Source organism: Hemicordylus capensis, chromosome 4 (genome assembly GCF_027244095.1).
Source record: "Hemicordylus capensis ecotype Gifberg chromosome 4, rHemCap1.1.pri, whole genome shotgun sequence".
NCBI lineage: Eukaryota > Metazoa > Chordata > Lepidosauria > Squamata > Cordylidae > Hemicordylus > Hemicordylus capensis.
The window spans coordinates 167137466-167157529 of record NC_069660.1 but is presented as its reverse complement, the minus strand read 5'-3'; the positions used below and the strand labels follow the sequence as shown (position 1 = coordinate 167157529).

General features: G+C 43.4%; 1 protein-coding gene across 4 annotated transcripts in view; it reads left to right on the top strand.

Moving 5' to 3' along the window:
• The window catches only part of ALOX5 (arachidonate 5-lipoxygenase), a 99307-nt gene that overhangs the window by 44407 nt on the left and 34836 nt on the right, over positions 1 to 20064 (top strand). For all 4 annotated transcript variants that reach the window (XM_053250030.1, XM_053250028.1, XM_053250031.1 and 1 more), the window contains 4 exons: positions 1712 to 1793; positions 8729 to 8851; positions 10700 to 10806; positions 14176 to 14348. In XM_053250030.1, the coding sequence (XP_053106005.1) occupies positions 1712 to 1793; positions 8729 to 8851; positions 10700 to 10806; positions 14176 to 14348 (485 nt within the window). The remainder of the gene's footprint in view (positions 1 to 1711; positions 1794 to 8728; positions 8852 to 10699; positions 10807 to 14175; positions 14349 to 20064) is intronic.

Here is a 20064-nt window from a genome sequence, read left to right as displayed (position 1 = left end):
ACAACTCTGAAATTATTTCCCTGTGGGTCTCCAGCTGTGGCTGGACTCCATCACAGCAGGGCATGATGGGAACCACAGCTGGGGACCCAAGCTTGAGGGACTCCCACCTCACCCCTCTAAATACTTCAGTTGATAAATATTTCCATTTTTTCCTTCTCTAGTCAGGAACCGGAGAGCTATCCTGAATGGAGGCAAGCCCACCCCTAAAGTGAAACAGCTGCCTCTTTAGCATGCCTGAAAGCAGCAAAACAGTAACTTATTTTACTGGGTCTTTCTGTTCAGCACGGATCACTGAAACGTACTTAAGTTTCAGTTCTGCTGTGGCTTCCAGGCACAAGTTGTTAATTGATGCATCATTCTTCTTATATGAGGAGGAGAGAATTATGTGATTATCAACCGCTATGCCTGGTAGCGGCAGAACACAAACTCTGCTGGTCAAATCCCTCACCTTTTGCTGAATGGAGGGAACACTGCGCCAGAAAAACAAGTTATTTTTCAGCAGCCTTTTCTCTTTAGGTTGGCTTGTTGGTTTTTGCTGGCTTACCTGCAGGCCAGCAAAAAAGCCTCCATGGGCCAGATCGGACTCACAGGCTGTATGTTGTGCAGGCCTACCTTAAAACAAACTGTCTTTTTCAGAGAAGGCATAACTCTGCCTCCCCTGCCTTTAGATGGTAATTGCTAGTAATAATCAGCTTCCATTCATATATAAAAAATGAGATTTAACCGTTCACAAAACCATTTTTGTGCCCTGACGCAATAGGATTTTATGGATTAGAATGCTGTCTGAGAAAAATGTCTGTGGTTGAGAATTTACTGATGCAGTTTTATTCTTTTAGCAGTTGTTTCCTGCTGTAGGTGTAGAATATTCGGGGGTGGGGTGGTGGTGGTGTCACATTGTAGAATATTTCCCCAAGTCTGGTTCTGAACCTCCCTTATTTATTTTCTTGAACTTGATATCATTAAAATTAAGATTAAATCAAACTCATATCCAATTATGATCATTGTATCATCAAACTTGATGAAGTGCTTTTGGACTACAGTATTTACTTAATTGTTTCTGACTTTCTTTCATGAAGGAACTCAAGGCAGCTTATAAGGGAGTCAGCTGCCCATTCAGGGTCTTAACAGACTAGACCAGCCTAGCTTTAGCAAGCATGGTCTGTGATCATAGGAGTGTCTAAGGAAGTAGCAGGCTAGGAGAAGCAGGAATCTGAAAAGGGTGAGGAAATTGGAAAAGAGGGAGAGGTCTAGAGGAACGAGAGGAGTGTGGGAAGGGAAGGAAAACTTGGAGAGATAGTGTGCACGGTCCTGAACTGCAGTGGTGAAGAAGTCTAAAATTCATACTGATGTGCAACCAATGATTTATAAACAATCCAAAGCCAAAAGGTATGCAAACTCAGCTGGAATATAAATTGCATTATCTACAGTTTATAAATTATCTAATTGTGGTAGTAAATACAACTGACGACATCACAGAAATGGAATACCTTTTCTTCAGTTATTGCAGAGCCAGAGCAATTGTAACATTTGCAAACTGGTGACATTAGATAAATCATTTGGTTGTAGACCACTAGTCCACCACGACAGAGAAGAAACTACATCAACTGCCTACATAAACTACATAAACAAGCAGTTTATCTAAACCAAACATATTCTATGTATTGATTTTGGGGATTATATTTTTTTCCTGTCTTTTCATCCTTTTCCACAGCCAAGCTTTTCAGAGATGACAAAACTCAGATCCTCAAACATCACAGACGCAAAGAACTAGAGGATCGCCAGAAGTTGTATCGGTGAGTTTCTATATACCTTCCTAACTTGTGTTGTTTTTTCCAATAGTGCCTGTAATATTTTACTTGGGAGACAGCCCCTGAAACAGTCCCTCCTTAAAAATTAGCATTTCATTGTTTCCCCTTGTTTAGGGAACCATCATGAATGCTGTATGATTGGTTGATTAAGTGCTGTCGAGTCAGTGTTGACTCTAGCAACCACATAGATAGATTCTCTCCAGGATTATCTGTCTTTACTTTGGCCTTTAAGGTCTCTCAGTGGTGAATTCATTGCTGTCGTAATCGGGTCCATCCACCTTGCTGCTGGTCACCCTCTTCTTCTCTTTCCTTCAACTTTTCCCAGCATTATGGACTTCTCAAGGGAACTGTGTCTTCGCATATCTCCAAAGTATGATAGTTTGAGCCTGGTCATTTGTGCCTTGAGTGAAAATTCTGAATTGAATTGAATTTCTTCTATGATCCATTTGTTTGTTTTCCTGGCTGTCCTTTATGATACCTACAGCTATAACATGAAGCTTCATCCTCATCACACCCTTATTTGTGAGGAACAGAATTGATCATAACTAAATCTAAAGTGAATGGAAACTTTGTGAATGGAAAGCTACTCCAACCCGCTGGTGTCCAGTGCAGCTACTGGGGGGAGGGGCAGAGTCGGGAAGGCAAGTCAAGAAGCGCATATCCATTGTGGCATGTGCCTTGTCGTGCTTAATGAGCAGAAAGCAGGGAAGCTTGTTTTATAAGTTGGCTCCACATTGAATGCACCAGTTGCATGCTAGGTTTGGCCCCACCCAGCTACCCTGAATGCAATGAAAGATTAGCTAGTCACATGCTTGGGCCGATTAGGACTTTTTGGTTCTCACCTGATTGGCCTAAGATGAAAATTTTTTCTTCACTGTATCACCTTTGTTATTGCACAGATCATTAGGGGTGGGGGCTAATTCAATAGTGTAGTTTTTGTCACACTGGCAAGTGAGTGCAGGCTTGAGGTAAGGAGTTACAAAGCTGATGTCCAACAGGAAACATCATTAAGGTGAATATGGTTTCCATGGAATGGCTGCACAGGGTTTGGGGGCTTGAGGCGTCTGGGAATATTGTCATCTGTGGAAAAGGATGTACCTATCTTGAGGTACACTTTCCTCCTTTCTTCATTTATACTTCTGTTCCCAGGGAGAGTCACAATTGCCTTGTGGGAAAAGACAGGTGTAAAATTTATTTTATTTTATTTTGTTTATTTATTTATTTGATTTCTATACCGCCCATCCAAAAATGGCTCAGGGCGGTTAATAGATGTTAAGGAGCTCTGCATTCTCTCTATAGCCTCTTACCATTGCACAAGGAACGGATGTATCACTTCTTTGACCTTCCTTTTGTTTTGGACATATTGTTAAAACCCCTTTTTGTTGTTGGCATCCTTTGCAAGCCTCCACTCATTCTGAGCCTTAGCTTTCCAGACATAATCTCTACAGCTTCTGGCCAGTCTTTTGCACTCCTCCTTAGTTATGTGCTCCTAGGGGCATAGGGAGCTCACTTGCAACTGGAGGACGAAATCCTGCTGGCAGCTCCCCCGACCGTTCTGGTGCTAGATCATGCATGCTTTGAATGCATGCGCCCCAAGCCATGCACCCTGTGTCTGATGTCAGACGTGGGGGCGTGGCCAATACCAGGGATGGGGCCAGTCCGTGCAAGCAGATCTTTCCCAGTCAGCTTATTTTGTGGGGGAGGGATAAGCGAATTAGGTCCAGATTCAAAATTACTGCACCCCTGTCAGGGTATTATTAGGGTATTGGCTGTTGACTTTCTTTCAATTTGATCATACGATCAAAGAGTATTATTTCTGAAGAACAGGCAGATTTCAGGCATGTAAGAAATACAGTTGAAAAATATTATGTTTTAAACCAACATATTAGGAAGTAGTGCTCTAAATTTTTTTTCTATGCAGCATTTGTAGATGTCACAAAAGCATTTGACAGAAATAATTGTGAAAGGCTATGGCTAATGCACTGACGCTCCAGTATAGATAGGAGATTCTGTACTAATCAGAATTTAGAATTTTGATACAGGAGGACCTCGTTATTCATGGTTCCAGCATCTATGGTTTTGCATATCCACGGTCAGGTGAATGGCACCTTACCAAGGTATATGCAAGGAAAAAAGAGGTTTTTAAAAAGGGTTAAATCCGTGGATCAGGGGTGGCCGGAAGTGACCTGAGGTCATTTCCGGCCACCATTTTGTGCTTGGAAACCATTTTGTGGCTTCATTTCCAAGTTAAAATAAAAACACGATTTTAAAGCAAAAAACGGCAGAATTGAGTCTCTTGCAGGACATTGCTGGAGACTGAAAGACATTGCTGGGTCTGCAGAGCATAGTAGGGTACTTTCCCTGGCTTTATTTCATGGGTTTTTTTTGGTTGGTTTTGCCCCTTCAGACCCTAACCCCCGGTTTTGCATTGCCCCAATGCCTTGGTTTTTATGGTTTGGGTATCCACAACAGTAGCTGAGAACGGAACCCCCATGTCTGGTGGCCAGTAGTGCAAAGGAACATTTCTTCCTCCTCCTCTTAGCCCAGTGCATACCTTCCTACCTCTGGGTTGAGGTCCACTGGACTGAGGTAAGTGCGAGAGCTGTGCTCCTATGGAGTCACGTCTTGCCAGTTAACACAAGTGGTCTGTTCCCGCTTGGCAGTTTCTGATGAAGTGTGGAGCTCGGGAGAGTCTGTGAATTGCTGAAGTGGGATGGAGAGAAGCGGGAGCAGGAGAGCAAAGCAGAGGGGAGGCAGAGCTGCTCCCAGCAGAGCTTGCTGATGGCTGTGGAGGCGAATTATTCATACAGAGAAAGATACAGTAGATTCAAAGAGGCTGCATAGGTCGGAGACGTGGTTGTTCTAACTGGTTCTTCTTCAGTGGATTGTGGGCAGGGAAAGTTTCCTTTGTGTTTGAGTGGATTTTTAGTGCTTCTTCCCTTGTTTTTGTGGTGCTTTTGTGACTGCGGGTCCCCATACCCCCTCATTCCCATTGATTTCTATTGCTCAACAACCACGATTTTGCCACCCGCACACAAAAAAAAAAGTACGACTGTATAGTGAATAAGATATATGCCTGGCAGTTATATGAGTGATTATTGGACTGGATGGACTCTGAAAATATCCTTGCGGAGGAGCAAACTGGTTTCCCTGCAGGTCATTCTGTTATGGATCCTGCTTTAATATTACAACACTTAGCAGAAAAATATACCTCTAAACCTAATTCTGCCTGTATGCCACATTTGTTGATTTTAGATCTGCGTTTGATCTGATCTCCAGAAAGAAGCTTTGGTGTTAACAGTAGACCATCATTTACTTTTGCTGGTACTTAAATTATACGAAAATCTACTCAAGCTATTCAGTCTTTCCACCATTCCAGGGGTTTTCAATTTATCTCCTCTGCAATAAAACCTTTTTCTGCCAAAGTACGAGCACAGCTCCTATGTGGAGCACAACTTGGCATGCATTCTAATTTATCCAAGGTGGAATCCGTATAATCCAAGTTCCTGAGGAATATTTTCCAAGTACCCTGGTGCGTGCCTAGTATTGTCCTCTGTGTGAAAGCAGGACTGCCCAAAATGCAGGCCAGAGCAGTGTTCTCTCTTATTTTTTCATCTGAGTGCAGAATGAGTTTTGTTCTGGGTGGCAGTATTGAAGCAGTGTGTGTGTGTACACGTGCATTCAGAGTGGGGCCTTCCTGTTTCAACCTAAGTGGGATCTAAAATTAACTGAGTGGACATAAAAAAAACTTGCAAACATGTGCACACGCCTTAGAGGGAACACTGGGCCAGAATATGGATTAACATCTTTGAATTCTGGCTGAAGCTGGTTTTCCGTCCATATGTACGTTTAGTTCCATCTGTGCTGTTAAATACGTGCCACTTGAGATGGAAAAGAGCATTAGAGGAAAGGCTACATTACTATGGTTTTTCCTCCTCTGCATTGACAACTCAGTGAGAAGAAAATTGCCAGGGCTAACATCAGTCAAAGAATATATGATATGGTGGCTCTATTCCTGTTGGTGTCCATTTGGGCAACCAGGTTCTGAGTTTTAACCCTGCTAGATATCTAAACTCGATACCAGTGCCAATGTACTGTAGAAACTTGATGCAGACACAAAATAATGCTCTACAAACAGCAGTTCTGGAAGGGAGATATCAAGAAATCTGCTATAAAGAACGTATTTGTCACTGCAATTTGAGAGATATCAAAACGAAGGCACATGTGCGCCTTTATTGCAAGTTTTATCAAGATATACAGCATAAATATATTACTCTTTTTATTAGCTGTCATCCAGGTTGCACAGATTCTTTTTATCTTAGCTGACCAGAACAATTCAATATCTTATAATGTGGCTAAGTTCTGTTTAATAGCCAGTAAAATTCGCCAGGAGCTCATTAAGAACCCAATTTAGTTGTACTGTTCTGAATTACTATAGTACAACTTTTATGGCTGGGCTTCTATATGTAAGTATTATTCTTGTATTGGTCTGTGACTGTAATAAAGTATTTGCTTTGATCTGATTTGATGTATTATCTTCCTCCTTTTCATTCTGTATGTAAATAGGAACATAGGAAGCTGCCATATACTGAGTCAGTATATGTTAGGTCGATAGGTCAATCTAGCTCAGTATTGTCTACTGAGACTGGCAGTGGCTTCTCCAAGGCTGCAGGCAGGAGTCTCTCCCAGCCCTATCTTGGAGATGCCAGGGAGGGAACTTAGAACCTATATTCTCTTCCCAGAGCGGCTCCACCCCCTAAGGGCAATACTCAGACATCGTCTCCCATTCATATGCAACCAGGGTGGACCCTGCTTAGCTAAGCGGACAAGTCATGCTTGCTACCACCAGACCAGCTCTCCTGGTCTGGGACATTCTCTCTGATGTATATAGGGGAATTTATCATAAAGAACATCTTAGTGTAAAGTACATCAAGGCAAAAGCCCATCCTCATAGGCATCAGTGGTCATTCAATGACTGGTAATTGAGCAAGAGAGCAAATTTTAACTATCTTCATATAACGTTTTCAGATATGGGCAACTGAAGTTGCCTTTTAGTTCAAGACTTCAAGAGCTTCATTTGCTCTGAAGGTGGCAATGTGATTTTCCCTAAGAGTATAGGTAGGAAAGGTGCTCTTAAAATTGACCCCAACGTTTGAGGTTTGTCTCTGACCCTTTGGATAGATTAAAAAAAACCTGCCAGTTTAAGACTAGAGTTAAGACTATCTTATTTTTGCTCAGGTTCCACAAAGCCAGAAATTTGGAACTAAGGTTGATGCCTTAAGATACATGCCACATTATTAGTAACGATGTTGTCCAATGTCGCAAATTCTGCTTTCTTGCAACTTGCTCTCCGAGCACCCACACTTTTCCTTGGTCTTTGAGGCCCAAATTAAGATGGGGAGGATGGAGCACCTGGCACCAGCAAAGATGCCCCATGTTGTCCTGGTCCTGTACTGCCTTCTGAAGCATCTGAGCTTTACTGTATTGCTAGAGGAAGTCTCATTATGTTGCAGTCTTAGATCTGGAGTCTTAGATCTGTAAGAAATCTGGATTCCTATGTAAATTCAACAACCTCAGCTGATGCAGTCATCCCCCAGAGCACCAGGGCAAACTTCCCTGCCTGGGACACTGTGCACCTCCCTTTGCTCACTGGCACAATGCTAGTCTCAAACTCTCTAGATATATGATGAAAAAACCCTGCTTATTTAAGACCAGAGTCTTTCAGTTTTAAGATGGTAGTGAAAGAAGTTCTTGCAAATTAAATTAGTCTGGAATTTTGCCATGTGTGAAGGTTCCAAGCTACAGAAAGATAAGCTGGGATAGAGAAACAGTTTGGGAACTTGCTTTGAAAACATATATTAAAAGAAAAGAGATGATATGAATGCTTTGGATATTTAAATAGGGACATCGGAAATTGCCTTATACTGAGTCAGACTATTGGTCCATCTATTTCAGTATTGTCTTAGTCTATTCTGACTGGCAGTGGCTCTCCAAGGTTACAGGCAGGAATCTCTCCTAGCCCTATCTGGAGATGCCAGGGATTTAACCATGGATGTTGTGCATGCAAAGCAAATGCTCTGCCACTGAGCTAAAGCCCCATGTGATGTGGGAGATCTGTGAACAAGATCTACTATGGTTTTCTTCTTCTTCTTAAGCTCAAAGCAATTATGTGGCCTTCAGTTTGGCTCAGGATCATAGTGGATGGGGGAGGGATTTAACATTTTCCCTCCATATCCCTTTCCCAGTTGATCACACCTAAGCTGATATTTGCCCTACTGGGCAAACCATAAAAGTCACTTCTATGTCACATAGTAAAGTAGTCATATATCACATCTACTTTACAGTGTCCTTCATTGTAAGGCCTGGGAGCTGGTGGTGGCTCTCATCAACCCTCAGCGCTACTCCCTGGCTTACTGTTTATTGGGTCTATGCTAAGCTGAACACGGTCCCCCTGGCACCATGTGAAGGTGACCACCATTCTCACCATTAAGTGTTCCAAGCATTGGTGGAGCTCCTTTAAGAGAAATAGAACCCTCTTGAGTCTCTGCACCATTTTGGATGGTGTGGACAGAGTGCTAGGAAGTGTAGCCCAACACTTATTTTTTTGACAAAGCAGCCCCTGCTTGAAAAATAATGAAGATCATTGATCATTGACAACTTGATTAACAAATGCTAATTATTATTAAAAGAAAGGGATTGGCACTCCACAGTGTGGGATCTCATCTAGTCAACAGATCCAGCTGCAATCTTCCAGCCAAAATTTTTGAGTTCCCAAGGCCCCATCCCTCACAAGTGTTTCAAATAGAAAAACTTGGTGGATTAATCTGGAAATATGTTTAATTTTTCAGTTATATGATTCACTGTCTTAGAATGCAGCTAGATAAAACGCTATTGTTTCTGTTTCTTTTAATTTTAATCAGATGGGCAGAATGGCACCCAGGCTTTCCCTTGAGCATAGATGCCAAATCTCACAAGGAATTGCCTCGCAACATCCAGTTTGACAGTGAAAAAGGGGTTGACTTCATTTTGAACTATACCAAGGCGTGAGTATTGTGATGGCACATCTTATTTGGCACTCTAGGACTTGAGGGCACATGATGAAGTCACTTTGTTGAAACTAAGCAGGTCTGTCATCAAATGTTGATCATTGCTGCCGAATGTTCTTAGAACTGTTAATATATTCAGAATGTTTTCTTTCTAGTACTTGCTTAAAGAAATATCATGACACTGTTTTTCTTTTCTTTTGCTTATGTTTCAATAAAATTGAAAAAATGTTTTTTTTAAAAAGAAAGAAACTAAGTCGGTCTGGGTCTGATTTGTGGCTGTATTAGAGACTGGAAGCCGCATGTACTGAATTGCCTTGAATTTCACCATGGAAGAAAGGCGGGATATAAATGTCATTAATTAATTAATTAATTAATTAATAGGTTGGTATGGGAGTTAAAGGAAATAATTTCATTAAAACATAATTGGATCAAAAAATAAGGAGCCAGACATAGAAATGTGGAAAAAAGTGGAACAAACTTGGCCACTTTTATTAAAACTATATAAACACAATCACACCCTTATAAATAACCTGCACATCTAGAGTGCACAAAAGAAAGCTGGAGAACAGGTGACTAAAATGTATAATCCTAATCCTCCCCTCCTACCAGTAGCACTAGAAAGTACACCACCGAGGAACGTGAGGATGGGACCTTTGTGGTGCACCATGGTCTTGGGGAGATTGATCCCCACCAGCCATGACTGCAGTGCTGGCAGTCCTTCCCTCTACTCCCAGCCTGGCCAGAGCCATTCACTGCCCATAAAAACTCAGATTTCTTCTGGATTTTAAAATTCGGAATCCAGTCAGGCCTTACTATCTCCTGCCCCTTTCCCACTGCTGCTCTACAGCTTCTACAACCAGCTGCCCTGCACTGCAGCAGGCCTGCCACTCAGATGCCCCCCCCCCAGGCCAATGTGATGCCCACCTTGAACCCGGCCACATAAGTTCTACCCAAAGCCAACTGGTGAAAACAGTCAGCCTCATAAAAATCCAAAGTAACTGAGTGAAAGTCAGGCTGACAAATAAAAATGCCTTCACAGTCTCACTGCTGACCTTCTTCCTAGCATGGTTCAGGGCACAAGCATCTTGAGCCCCAGACCACGAAAGCTTTGGCAACAACTTAATGACTCCCAACCTGGAGGAAGTACAGCACACCAATACTTCGTTATGCACAAAGGAAATTTGCACACCCAATTCTTGATGAGGAACATGGGCCTCATTTGCCCAGGTGTAGTATCAAAAACCTAGGGCCTGAATTCCAGGATAGCAGGGCATGCAGAACCAGCTGCGGCCAAAACCCCAAATGGGGAGATCTACACTTTTGAGCTGCAAACTATGGAATGTCATGACCCACAATCCAGACAGAGAGAGCCAATGCTCTGATAGGCATTCTTGGAAAAACAAAAAGAAAACCAGTCATTCCACAATGGCACCCCACTGCTTGTTCATCAGGAACTGGTACTTCCTCAAGGACAAACCTGACTTGACTATAGGGAGCCTCCCATTTCCAAGTGGATTTCTACTAGACTAGTTTCTGCACAGCTGGTATACGTGATCTGGTTCAAGATCTCCCTGTGTGGTATAAAATGCCTGCCTATGCTGGAGTCATCTTATACTGCGTGGGAGGAGGCAATGGTAAACCCCTCCTGTATTCTACCAAAGACAACCACAGGGCTCTGTGGTCACCAGGAGTCAACACCAACTCAACAGTACACTGTACTTTTATGCTGGGGTGCTTCTAATCATAGGCTCCCAGCACAGACAAAAAGAAAATGGGGAGCAGGCTGTTTGCTAATAGGCTGCAATCAGTAACTACCCATTGTTTTGTTTTGTTTTGTTTTGTTAGGATGGAGAATCTCTTTGTTAACCGCTTTATGCACATGTTCCAGTCTTCGTGGAATGATTTTGCAGATTTTGAGAAGATCTTTGTCAGAATTAGCAATACAATTTCTGGTGAGTGCTGTTGCAATTGTTAATATGCACATCAAGAAATGTATCCTAGAGTGTTTGTGTGTTCAACAAAATCAGCCCCAAATTAAAGGTACATAAGCATCTAAAGGCACTTTTTGCTGGCTTGATTCTTCTGGAATCTTAGAGAAACAGGCCAACAACCATACTAACCCCCCACTGATGCATGAGAGTTTTCTGTGCAAGGAGGAAGGGGCAATTTCTGGACATCTGCTATTCCCACTATAGCAGCCTGTGCACCCTGAAATGCAGAGGCGTATCTAGGGAAAATAGCGCCTAGGGCAAGCACTGAAATTGCGCCCCCTGTCAAACATCTGACACCCAGCTTTCAGATAACTTTACCATAATATCAGCTGAAAAATACAAGTCAAGCTCCTTAATCTTTTAATATTTCAAAAACTATTTAACAGTGGACGTAGCCAGACCAAAAAATGCTGGAAAACTACAAATTTCAGTATGCTGGGGATCATGAAATACCCAAATACTATGTGGAAGTGTACTTGGAAAACTAAACAGAAGTGCCTGTCTAATTCTCTACTATGCATTGTAGCATCACTATTACATAAGTTTTAAAAATCAATGGGGAATTTGACTTTTCCCAGATACTCTGAAAATAATTAAAGGCTATGCAGAGTAAACTGTGTCACTGCTTGGAATATATTCTAGTATTCCAGAAAGACAGTTAAAATGAGAGAAAAAGAGCAAGAAACTCCCAGTGGGCCTTAATACTAAGGATTTCACACTGATTCAAAGACAAACTCACCATTTATAGCCATAATATTAATTCATCACATTTAACTCACTTATCACAAGAAGCAAAGTAAGAGCAAATGAATACAATCCTAGCTCATAAGCTTCAGCTCAGTATTCACAAGCCCTGATTTTCTGTACATAGTGCCAAACTGAATGTGTACAGTGACATATTATTTTAAATTTTTAAAACATGTTTTTACCTGTAGCCCCTTTGGGGGGCTTCCTAAAGGCTGGGGGGGTCTGCAAAGGTCCCTCCTCCCCCTGCTGGCCTCTAGGACCTCACAGGGACCATTTGAGCATGTGCAGTGGCCATTAAAAAATTTTTTTTAAAGGCCGCTGAAAACAAAATGGCCACTGTGCATGCTCAAATGGCCTCTGCAAGGCCTGGCATGGCCTAGGGCCTCACAGAGGCCATTTGAGCATGTGCGGTGGCCATTTTGTTTTTGGCAGCCATTTTTTTTTTTTAAAAAATAATTTTTAAAACTGGCACCCCCCTTCAAGTGGCACCCGGGGCACGTGCCCTACCTGCCCCACCCTAGATACGCCCCTGCTGAAATGTAATCTCTGAGGGTTGAGGACACCAACAACAGAGTTTTGAGAGGAACAGGCAGCTGCGGAGCAAATCTTTTACAGATTATTCTTGTCTGGCTAAGTTACCTGTGGTGTTCATCATGTTCTATAGACATTTTCTTTCTTTATAATAGAGTTTGCAAAACACTAAATACAAACCTGGAATATTATATATGACATGCACTGATGAAAAATTATATGTAACTTTTATTAACGTATTATTTTTTTAAAAACCCATACTACTATTCTGAACAAATAGCTCAGAGACTAGATGATAATACCTATTTAGAATTGCATCTTTTCACAGTCTTAAGGATGCTATATGTGTTATGTAATATGTATCTTTTTATATTAAACATGTTATACAGTCATATACTCTTTGCTAACTTGGCAAAGAAGCACCTTTTAATGTGGTGATTCTCTTTATTTAGCAGGGGGAGAGTAACTGGCCCTATCCTGCCACAGCACAGTACCACCAGTGACTGTTGCTGGTGTCTACCTTATGTTTCTTTTAGATTGTGAGCCCTTTGGGGACAGGGATCCATCTTATTTATTTGTTATTTCTCTTTGTAAACCTCCCTGAGCCATTTTTGGAAGGGCGGTATAGAAATCAAATTAATAAAAATAATAATAATAATAGCTATGCTGGATCGTAAGACCAGGAAAATCATGACCATCAATCATGCTCTGCACCCCCGCAGTGATGTAGATAGTCTATACCTCCCTCGCAGCTCAGGTGGAAGAGGAATGCTGCAAGTCCATCAAACAGTAGAGGAGGAGAAAAGAGGCCTTGAAGAATATATCAGGGACAGTGAAGAAGATGCACTTCAAATGGTCAATAACGTGAAACTATTCAACACCAATGAAAGAAAGCAGGCCTACAAGAAAGAACAAGTCAAGAATCAAGCAGAAAAATGGAGAAATAAGCCCCTGCATGGTCAATATTTGCACAATATAAGTGGAAAATCAGACATCACCAAGAACTGGCAATGGCTTAAGAATAGCAACTTGAAGAAAGAAACAGAGGGTTTAATACTGGCTGCACAAGAACAGGCACTAAGAACAAATGCAATAAGATCAAAAGTCGAAAAGTCAACAACAAACAGCAAGTGCTGCCTTTGTAAAGAAGCAGATGAAACAGTGGACCACCTAATCAGCTGTTGTCAAAAGATTGCACAGACTGACTACAAACAAAGGCATGACAAGGTAGCAGGGATGATACACTGGGACATCTGCAAAAAATACAAGCTACCTGTAACCAAAAATGGGTGGGACCATCAAATTGAAAAAGTGGTCGAAAATGAAGATGTAAAAATATTATGGGACTTCTGACTACAAACAGACAAACATCTGCCACACAATACACCAGATATCACTGTAGTCGAGAAGAAAGAAAAACAAGTCAAAATAATCGACATAGCAATACCAGGGGATAGCAGAATAGAAGAAAAAGAAATAGAAAAAATCACCAAATACAAAGATCTACAAATTGAAATTGAAAGGCTGTGGCAGAAAAAGACCAAAATAATCCCAGTGGTCATTGGCGCCCTGGGTGCAGTTCCAAAAGCCCTTGAAGAACACCTCAACACCATAGGGGCCACAGAAATCACCATCAGCCAATTACAAAAAGCAGCTTTACTGGGAACAGCCTATATTCTGCGACGATATCTATAACAACTGACAATAAAATTCTGGCATCCCAGGTCCTTGGGAAGGACTCGATGTCTGGATAAAACAAACCAGTCAATAACACCTGTCTGACTGTGTAAACAAGAAATAATATATGTTATGTAATATGTATGTTTTTATATTGTTGTTTAATATTCAGTGTTGTTAATTTATTCCTTGTTACCATCTTTTTTCTCATACCCTTGAAGAGGACAACATGCTAAAAGGCATACAATTTTGTAACATGAAACTCTTTTTTTGAGACTCTGTCTCTCCCTCACCACTGACTTACCCAGCTAATATTTTGTGCTAGGAATCTTGCCAAAATACAATCTTTGGGTTACTTTTTCGTTTCTCCTTTAGAGTATGTGATGCAGCATTGGCAAGAAGATTTTATGTTTGGATACCAGTTTCTGAATGGGTGCAACCCTGTAATGATTAAAAAGTGCACAGAGCTACCAAAGAAGTTTCCAGTGACCACAGAAATGGTAGAATGTAGTTTGGAGAGGAATCTGACTTTGGAAGAGGAAATAAAGGTAGAAACATTGGATGTGCAGGGGTTGTTTACATTGTTTTAGTTTAAGAAATGTATTTGAAAGTATTTTCAGGAATTATTTATTATTATTAAGGATATTTATATATCATTCAATGAAAAAGTCCTCAACATGATTTACATAGAAATAAGGAATAAGATGGTTCTCTGTGCTGAAGGGACTCACATTCTAAAAAGATATAGCCACTGGGAAGATGCCGTTCTGGGTTGAATAGCAATGGTTGCTCTCCCCCTGCTTAATAAGAGAGTCATCACTTTAAACAGGAGTGCAGCTAGGTAATTTTGGACCCTTTGCCTAATGAGCTTACAGTCCCCCTCATTTTGCTTGCAAAATAAGCATTCTCTCCATACACTGTATATTATTTTTTCACCCCAAATTCACAGGTCTGAGCCTGTCATTTTGGCATTTGCCAAAACAAACAAAACACAGGCCCCAATGGATTCACACCATTTCTTGACCATTCCCTTGGCCAAAATCAACTTGGACATATAATGCTTTCGGAATGGGTGGGGTGGGAGATAACTCCACGACACAAGCCCCTTGCTTCACAGTTCTCATGCAGGCCTCAATTTGAGCTTAGTGCATTTGGGGTGGGGGATGTTGTTTGTTTATTCAGATGTAACAGTGAATTCCACTTTCACTTAGAGTGAAGTATTCTATGGATAGAGATAACTCTTTCTGGCAACTTTACTACAGAAGGGAAAAATTCATTAAAAACTACAGGATTGACCAATTTCTTTGAAATAAAAATACACAGAATCTGCCAACTTGGGCTACATGCATGCCCGATTTCAGAACTCTAAGCCCAGCCATTCTGGAAATGCAAAGGGCTGGGCAAAATGGGGTGTGTGTAGCACTTTTCTATTAATGCAAAGGGCAGATTCAGTCACATGGGGTGAATGAATGGATCAAGTGATGGTCCAAAGGTGGGAGGGGGGGCTTCAGTTCCAGATGTTTTTGTAATTTTCTGCCATGAAACAAGCCACTCATAGGACTTTTTGAGGTTTGTTTAAATTTAAAAAATAATTACGAATCAATAGATTGACTTATATGTTTCAAAATCAATACACAGAATCCTGCTAACCTGTCTTTCATCTGTGCCCAATTTCAGAACTCTAGGCCAAGCCGTTCCAGAAATATAAATCATGGGGCCCTTTAGAAGAGTGGGCGCATGGACCTGGGCCCCCATTTCTGAGCCTAACTGCTCTCTTTTCCGAGTTAGGAGGGGTTACTTTAGAAAGCATTTTAGAAGTGCTTTCACCTCGCTGTTAGGAATGCTTTGACCTCTCTGCTAGCAATTTGACCATTGAACTAGTGAGTTTCCTTGGACACAATTTTTTGAACAGAAGGCTCCATACTGTCTCCAATGCTTTTTAACATCTACATGAAACTGCTTAGAGAGGTCATCAGGAGGTTTGGTGCACCTTATCAATATACTTCTGTCACCCAAATCTATTTCTCATGTCAACATTTTTGCAAAAAGGCATAGCCTCTCTAAATGCCTTACTGCTTAGAAGTAGTGATGGGCTGGATGAGGGATAACAAACGGAGACTAAATCCAGATAAGACGGAGATATGTATTGTGCAAAGTCAGAACTCAAGAGAGAACTTCCATCTGCCAGTCCTGGATGGGGTTACACTCCCCCAGGACAAGGTGCTGGCGGGTGGCTCCCTTTAGTGATTTGTGTGTGCATGTGGCGTGCACACCCAAGCCACACACCCTGCATCAATTTCAGATGCAAAGTGCATAGTCTCTGCCAGGATGGGGTCATTCAGCCCTATTGCCAAATTTCCCCACCCCCTTGACTATAGGGGAGGCACCTCGAGCTCAAGGGACTGGCACCAGAGGAAGGGGCACCCGGGCAGGCATGACTCGTGCTCATGGTCCAGATCTCATATCTCGATGATATACTAGACAGCTCTAAGACTAAAAAATAGAAAAGCAAAAAAGGAGAATCTAATATGTGTGCGCAACCCAAAGATAAATTAGAACCTCAACCACCTGCCAAGCCTGCCCCAAATAAAGAGCAAGCTACCCCTGCAGACCCCTTAGATTTGGAGTCAGATTCTGATGGTGACGTTGCCTCATCTTCCAACAGAGACCCTGATGCGCCAACAGGATCCCCAGTACCTGATGATGGGGATAAGAACCAATCCCTAGAGGAGTATAAACCCTATTTAGAACAAGTGCAATGTATGGCCTCCGCCTTGGGCTGGAGACCCAGCAATTTAAATATGAGACGGCTGAGCTGGTTTTTGGACTGCTTAAGCTCTCTACCCTTGCTCCTGTTTCCTTACCACTTCTCCCAACAGTCACAGAAGTGATCAAGGCTACCTGGTACAAACCAGTGTCTATCCAGCCAACATCCAAAAAAACTGGAGAACCAGTACAGGGTCCATCAGGCAGATGCGTCCTACCTGTTCTTGCACCCAAAGCCCAACTCTGTTGTAGTAGAATCATCTCAGAAAAGTGTAAAAACAAAAACTCTTATCAGCCCCTTCAGACCCAGATGGGGGGAAAATTAGATTCCTTTGGGAAACGCATTTACGCCATAGCTCCATATATTAACTACCAAGGCTGCATGGCCCAATATACACGTTTTACTGGAAAAACCATTTCTATAGCAACTCCCATTGGACTGTGCCCCACAGCTCCAGACACACACCCCACGTCTGATGTCAGTCATGGGAGGCGTTATTTCACTCCCAAATGGGGCTACGGGGCCCTGTTTGGGACCGAAACCAGCCCGTGCTGTGCTGGGAGTGCGGCTGGAGTGACTCTCCTTGCCTTTTAAAAGCAGCGAGAGCTACTCCTGGCCTCTCTGCCAATGCAGCGGGGCCCATCTCCCTCCCAAATGGGGCCGCATGGCCCTGTTTGGTAGGGAGACTACGCCCTCGTGCCTGACATCAGATGTGAGGGCGTGACTAGCTGGCCCCCTATGTTAGATGCAGGGGGCGGGGCCAGGGGACCGCGGCGGTGTCTGAACATGGTCCCTCATCAGCCTCCCTACATTCCTGCACCATGACGTTTCTGTCTGAAGGTCTGCAAGTCATGAAGCAGCAACTACATTTTGCACGACATGAGGCAGACTCCGGATCTCATACTATGGCTGCGGCTGTAGCTCTATGTCGGCGTGCTTGGCTGAAATCCATCTCACTTGGCCCTGAAGCGAAGCTCCATATTGAAGACCTTCCCTTTGATATGGACAATCTTTTCGGGAAGGAGACAGATGTCACGTTAGACAGAATTCATAAACTCAAGACAACTGAGAAGTCTATGGGTATTCAATCCTTCCAGCAGAAGACAAATAAACAGCACCCATGGGCATCACAATCCGGCCGAAGGGCTACTTTATCCCTTTTCGCCATCTGGAACAGCACAGGTATCAACAGTATGGCTCCTTTTGTAAGCCGTCTATTCCTGCAACCAAGTCCACCCCAGGGTCTAAGCTGTCTTACAGCAATAGAGCCTCATGCTTTGTCTGCCTCCAGGCTTCTCCCATTTGCAAGCGCCTGGCAGGATACCACCACAGACCACTGGGTAATGACCATCCTCTGGATTGGGTATGCTATCATCGAGTTTCACACCTTCCCCCCTTTTTCGGGAATGCGTCATAACCAAACGAACTTAACCCTGCGGCAGGAGATCAATTCCCTACTCAGGAAAGACACCATTAAGTGAGTACGCACCAATCTTGCAACAGGTTTTTTCTCAAGGCACTTCACAATCCTCCAAAAAGATGGAGGCCTGAAACCCATTTTGGATCTCTTCAACCTCAACCATTACATACATTCAAGGCGTTTCCATATGACCACCCTATCCCAGATTCTACAACTCCTTCTGCGCAACAACTGGTTTGCAGCTGTAGACTTACGGGATGCATACTTTCACATCTTGCATACTTTCCACAGCACAGGAAATACCTCCATTTCTGCATTGGCAAGAAACTCTACCAGTACAAGGTACTCCCCTTTGTTCTGTTCACAGCGCCAAGAGTTTTCACCGTGTGCATGTCTGCAGTCATGGCACACCTCCACCATTCATATGGTGGCCATTCATTTATTTCCATTCTTAGATGACTGGCTCATGGCGGCGCAGACCAAAGGGAACTTACACCATCATGTTCAAACTATACTGAACCTCTCGAACTGTCTGGGTCTCGGCATAAACTGGGAAAAATCAAAATTAACTCCTACAAGATCAATAGAGTTTCTCAAGACTATTCTCGATTCCCAGGATATGCTCACCTCCCTCCCCTTTCAGAGAGTGGCAGGCATCAGAGCCATGACACACAGGATCCTAGCTTCTAAACACCACCCAGTGGAATCTATACAGAAAATGCTAGGGTTCATAGCATCTACCACCGGCATCTTGCATCTGGTGCACCCACCCAGAACAGGCAGTTCTAAACCATCTCTCGAGGCCCAACACCCTCCCACCCCCCGACAATCAGTGCCTTCGTCCTATTTGAATTCAGCTTTAGTTTGTTATCCCTCATCCAGCCCATCATCCAGCCCTTCTGTCTCCAGGCAGTTAGGGAAGTTATATCATTTCCTGATGAGTTTGATATGTAGAAATAGATTTGGGTGTCATCTGTATATTGATAAATGCCCTGCACCAAAATGCCCTAATTATGTCTCCCAGCAGTTTCATGTAGCTGTTAAAAACAGAGACAGTATGGAACCTGGCAGAACTCATACAATAGTTCTCACTTTGAAGAGCAACAGTCTCCAAGCGACACCATCTGTGGCAGCTGAACTAGAATTAGGGGGGAGGTCCTAATTAGGGGGGAGGTCCTCCTCTTCCTGTCAGGGAAGAAGCTCTTCCTGTGGCAGCAGAGCAGATTGTGTTGGCTGCTAGCCCAGCTGGCACAGTCTCATCATCCTCCCCAAACCCCCTTGGCAGTGCGACCCCACCGGTCTGAGACTGAGGAGGAGTGGGAGGAAGTCATTCCTGTTCCTGGACCTTCTCAGCCCTGGACTGAGGGCAATGGTGGCGGCGGCGGCCCTCAAAACGAACCAGCAGCCTCAGTACCACCACCACCAAAATGGGGACGGACCTGCTCCGATGGCAGCATGGTATGGGACCACATTGAGCTCCGTCATGGTGACCCAACCCATGCTGTCTTCACCCACTACAGGGCAGCAGTGGGTCAAGGTCCCTAAGCCCCTTGGGTCATCGGAGATTCTGAAGCACCTGCAGTGACATCACCTGGAGGTCCCTGCTCCTACTGGCAGCAATAGGCCTGATGTGCCCTTGATTAGCGGCAAGCTCCTGCTCCCAAGCATGGGAAGTTGCCTGCGCAGTGGGTGCAGTTGGTGGGCAAGTGCTCTGGTTGCCCAGAGCCTAATTTCATCACCCGTGCCATTGCTGAGATGATTGCTTTGGATGACCAGCCATTCCAGGTGGTGAGGAATACCGGGTGCAGCCGGCAGCTCCTATGGCTTGCTCCCAACTATAAAATCTTCTTATGTACCACCTTCAGCAGGCAGGTGGTGCCCTCCATGTACTGGGTGTCCTGCAGCAGTGCCTGACACCAGTGTGCACTTCACTGCTAATAGATGGACCAGCAGGAATGGGTTGCATGCTGCTTTCGTGTACCTCATGTCACACTGGTGGGGGCAGGAGGGCTAGGGGTCATCTGCCACTGGTGGCATGGCCAGCACCTCTGTTGCATGTGGAGGTGCTGGATGCTAA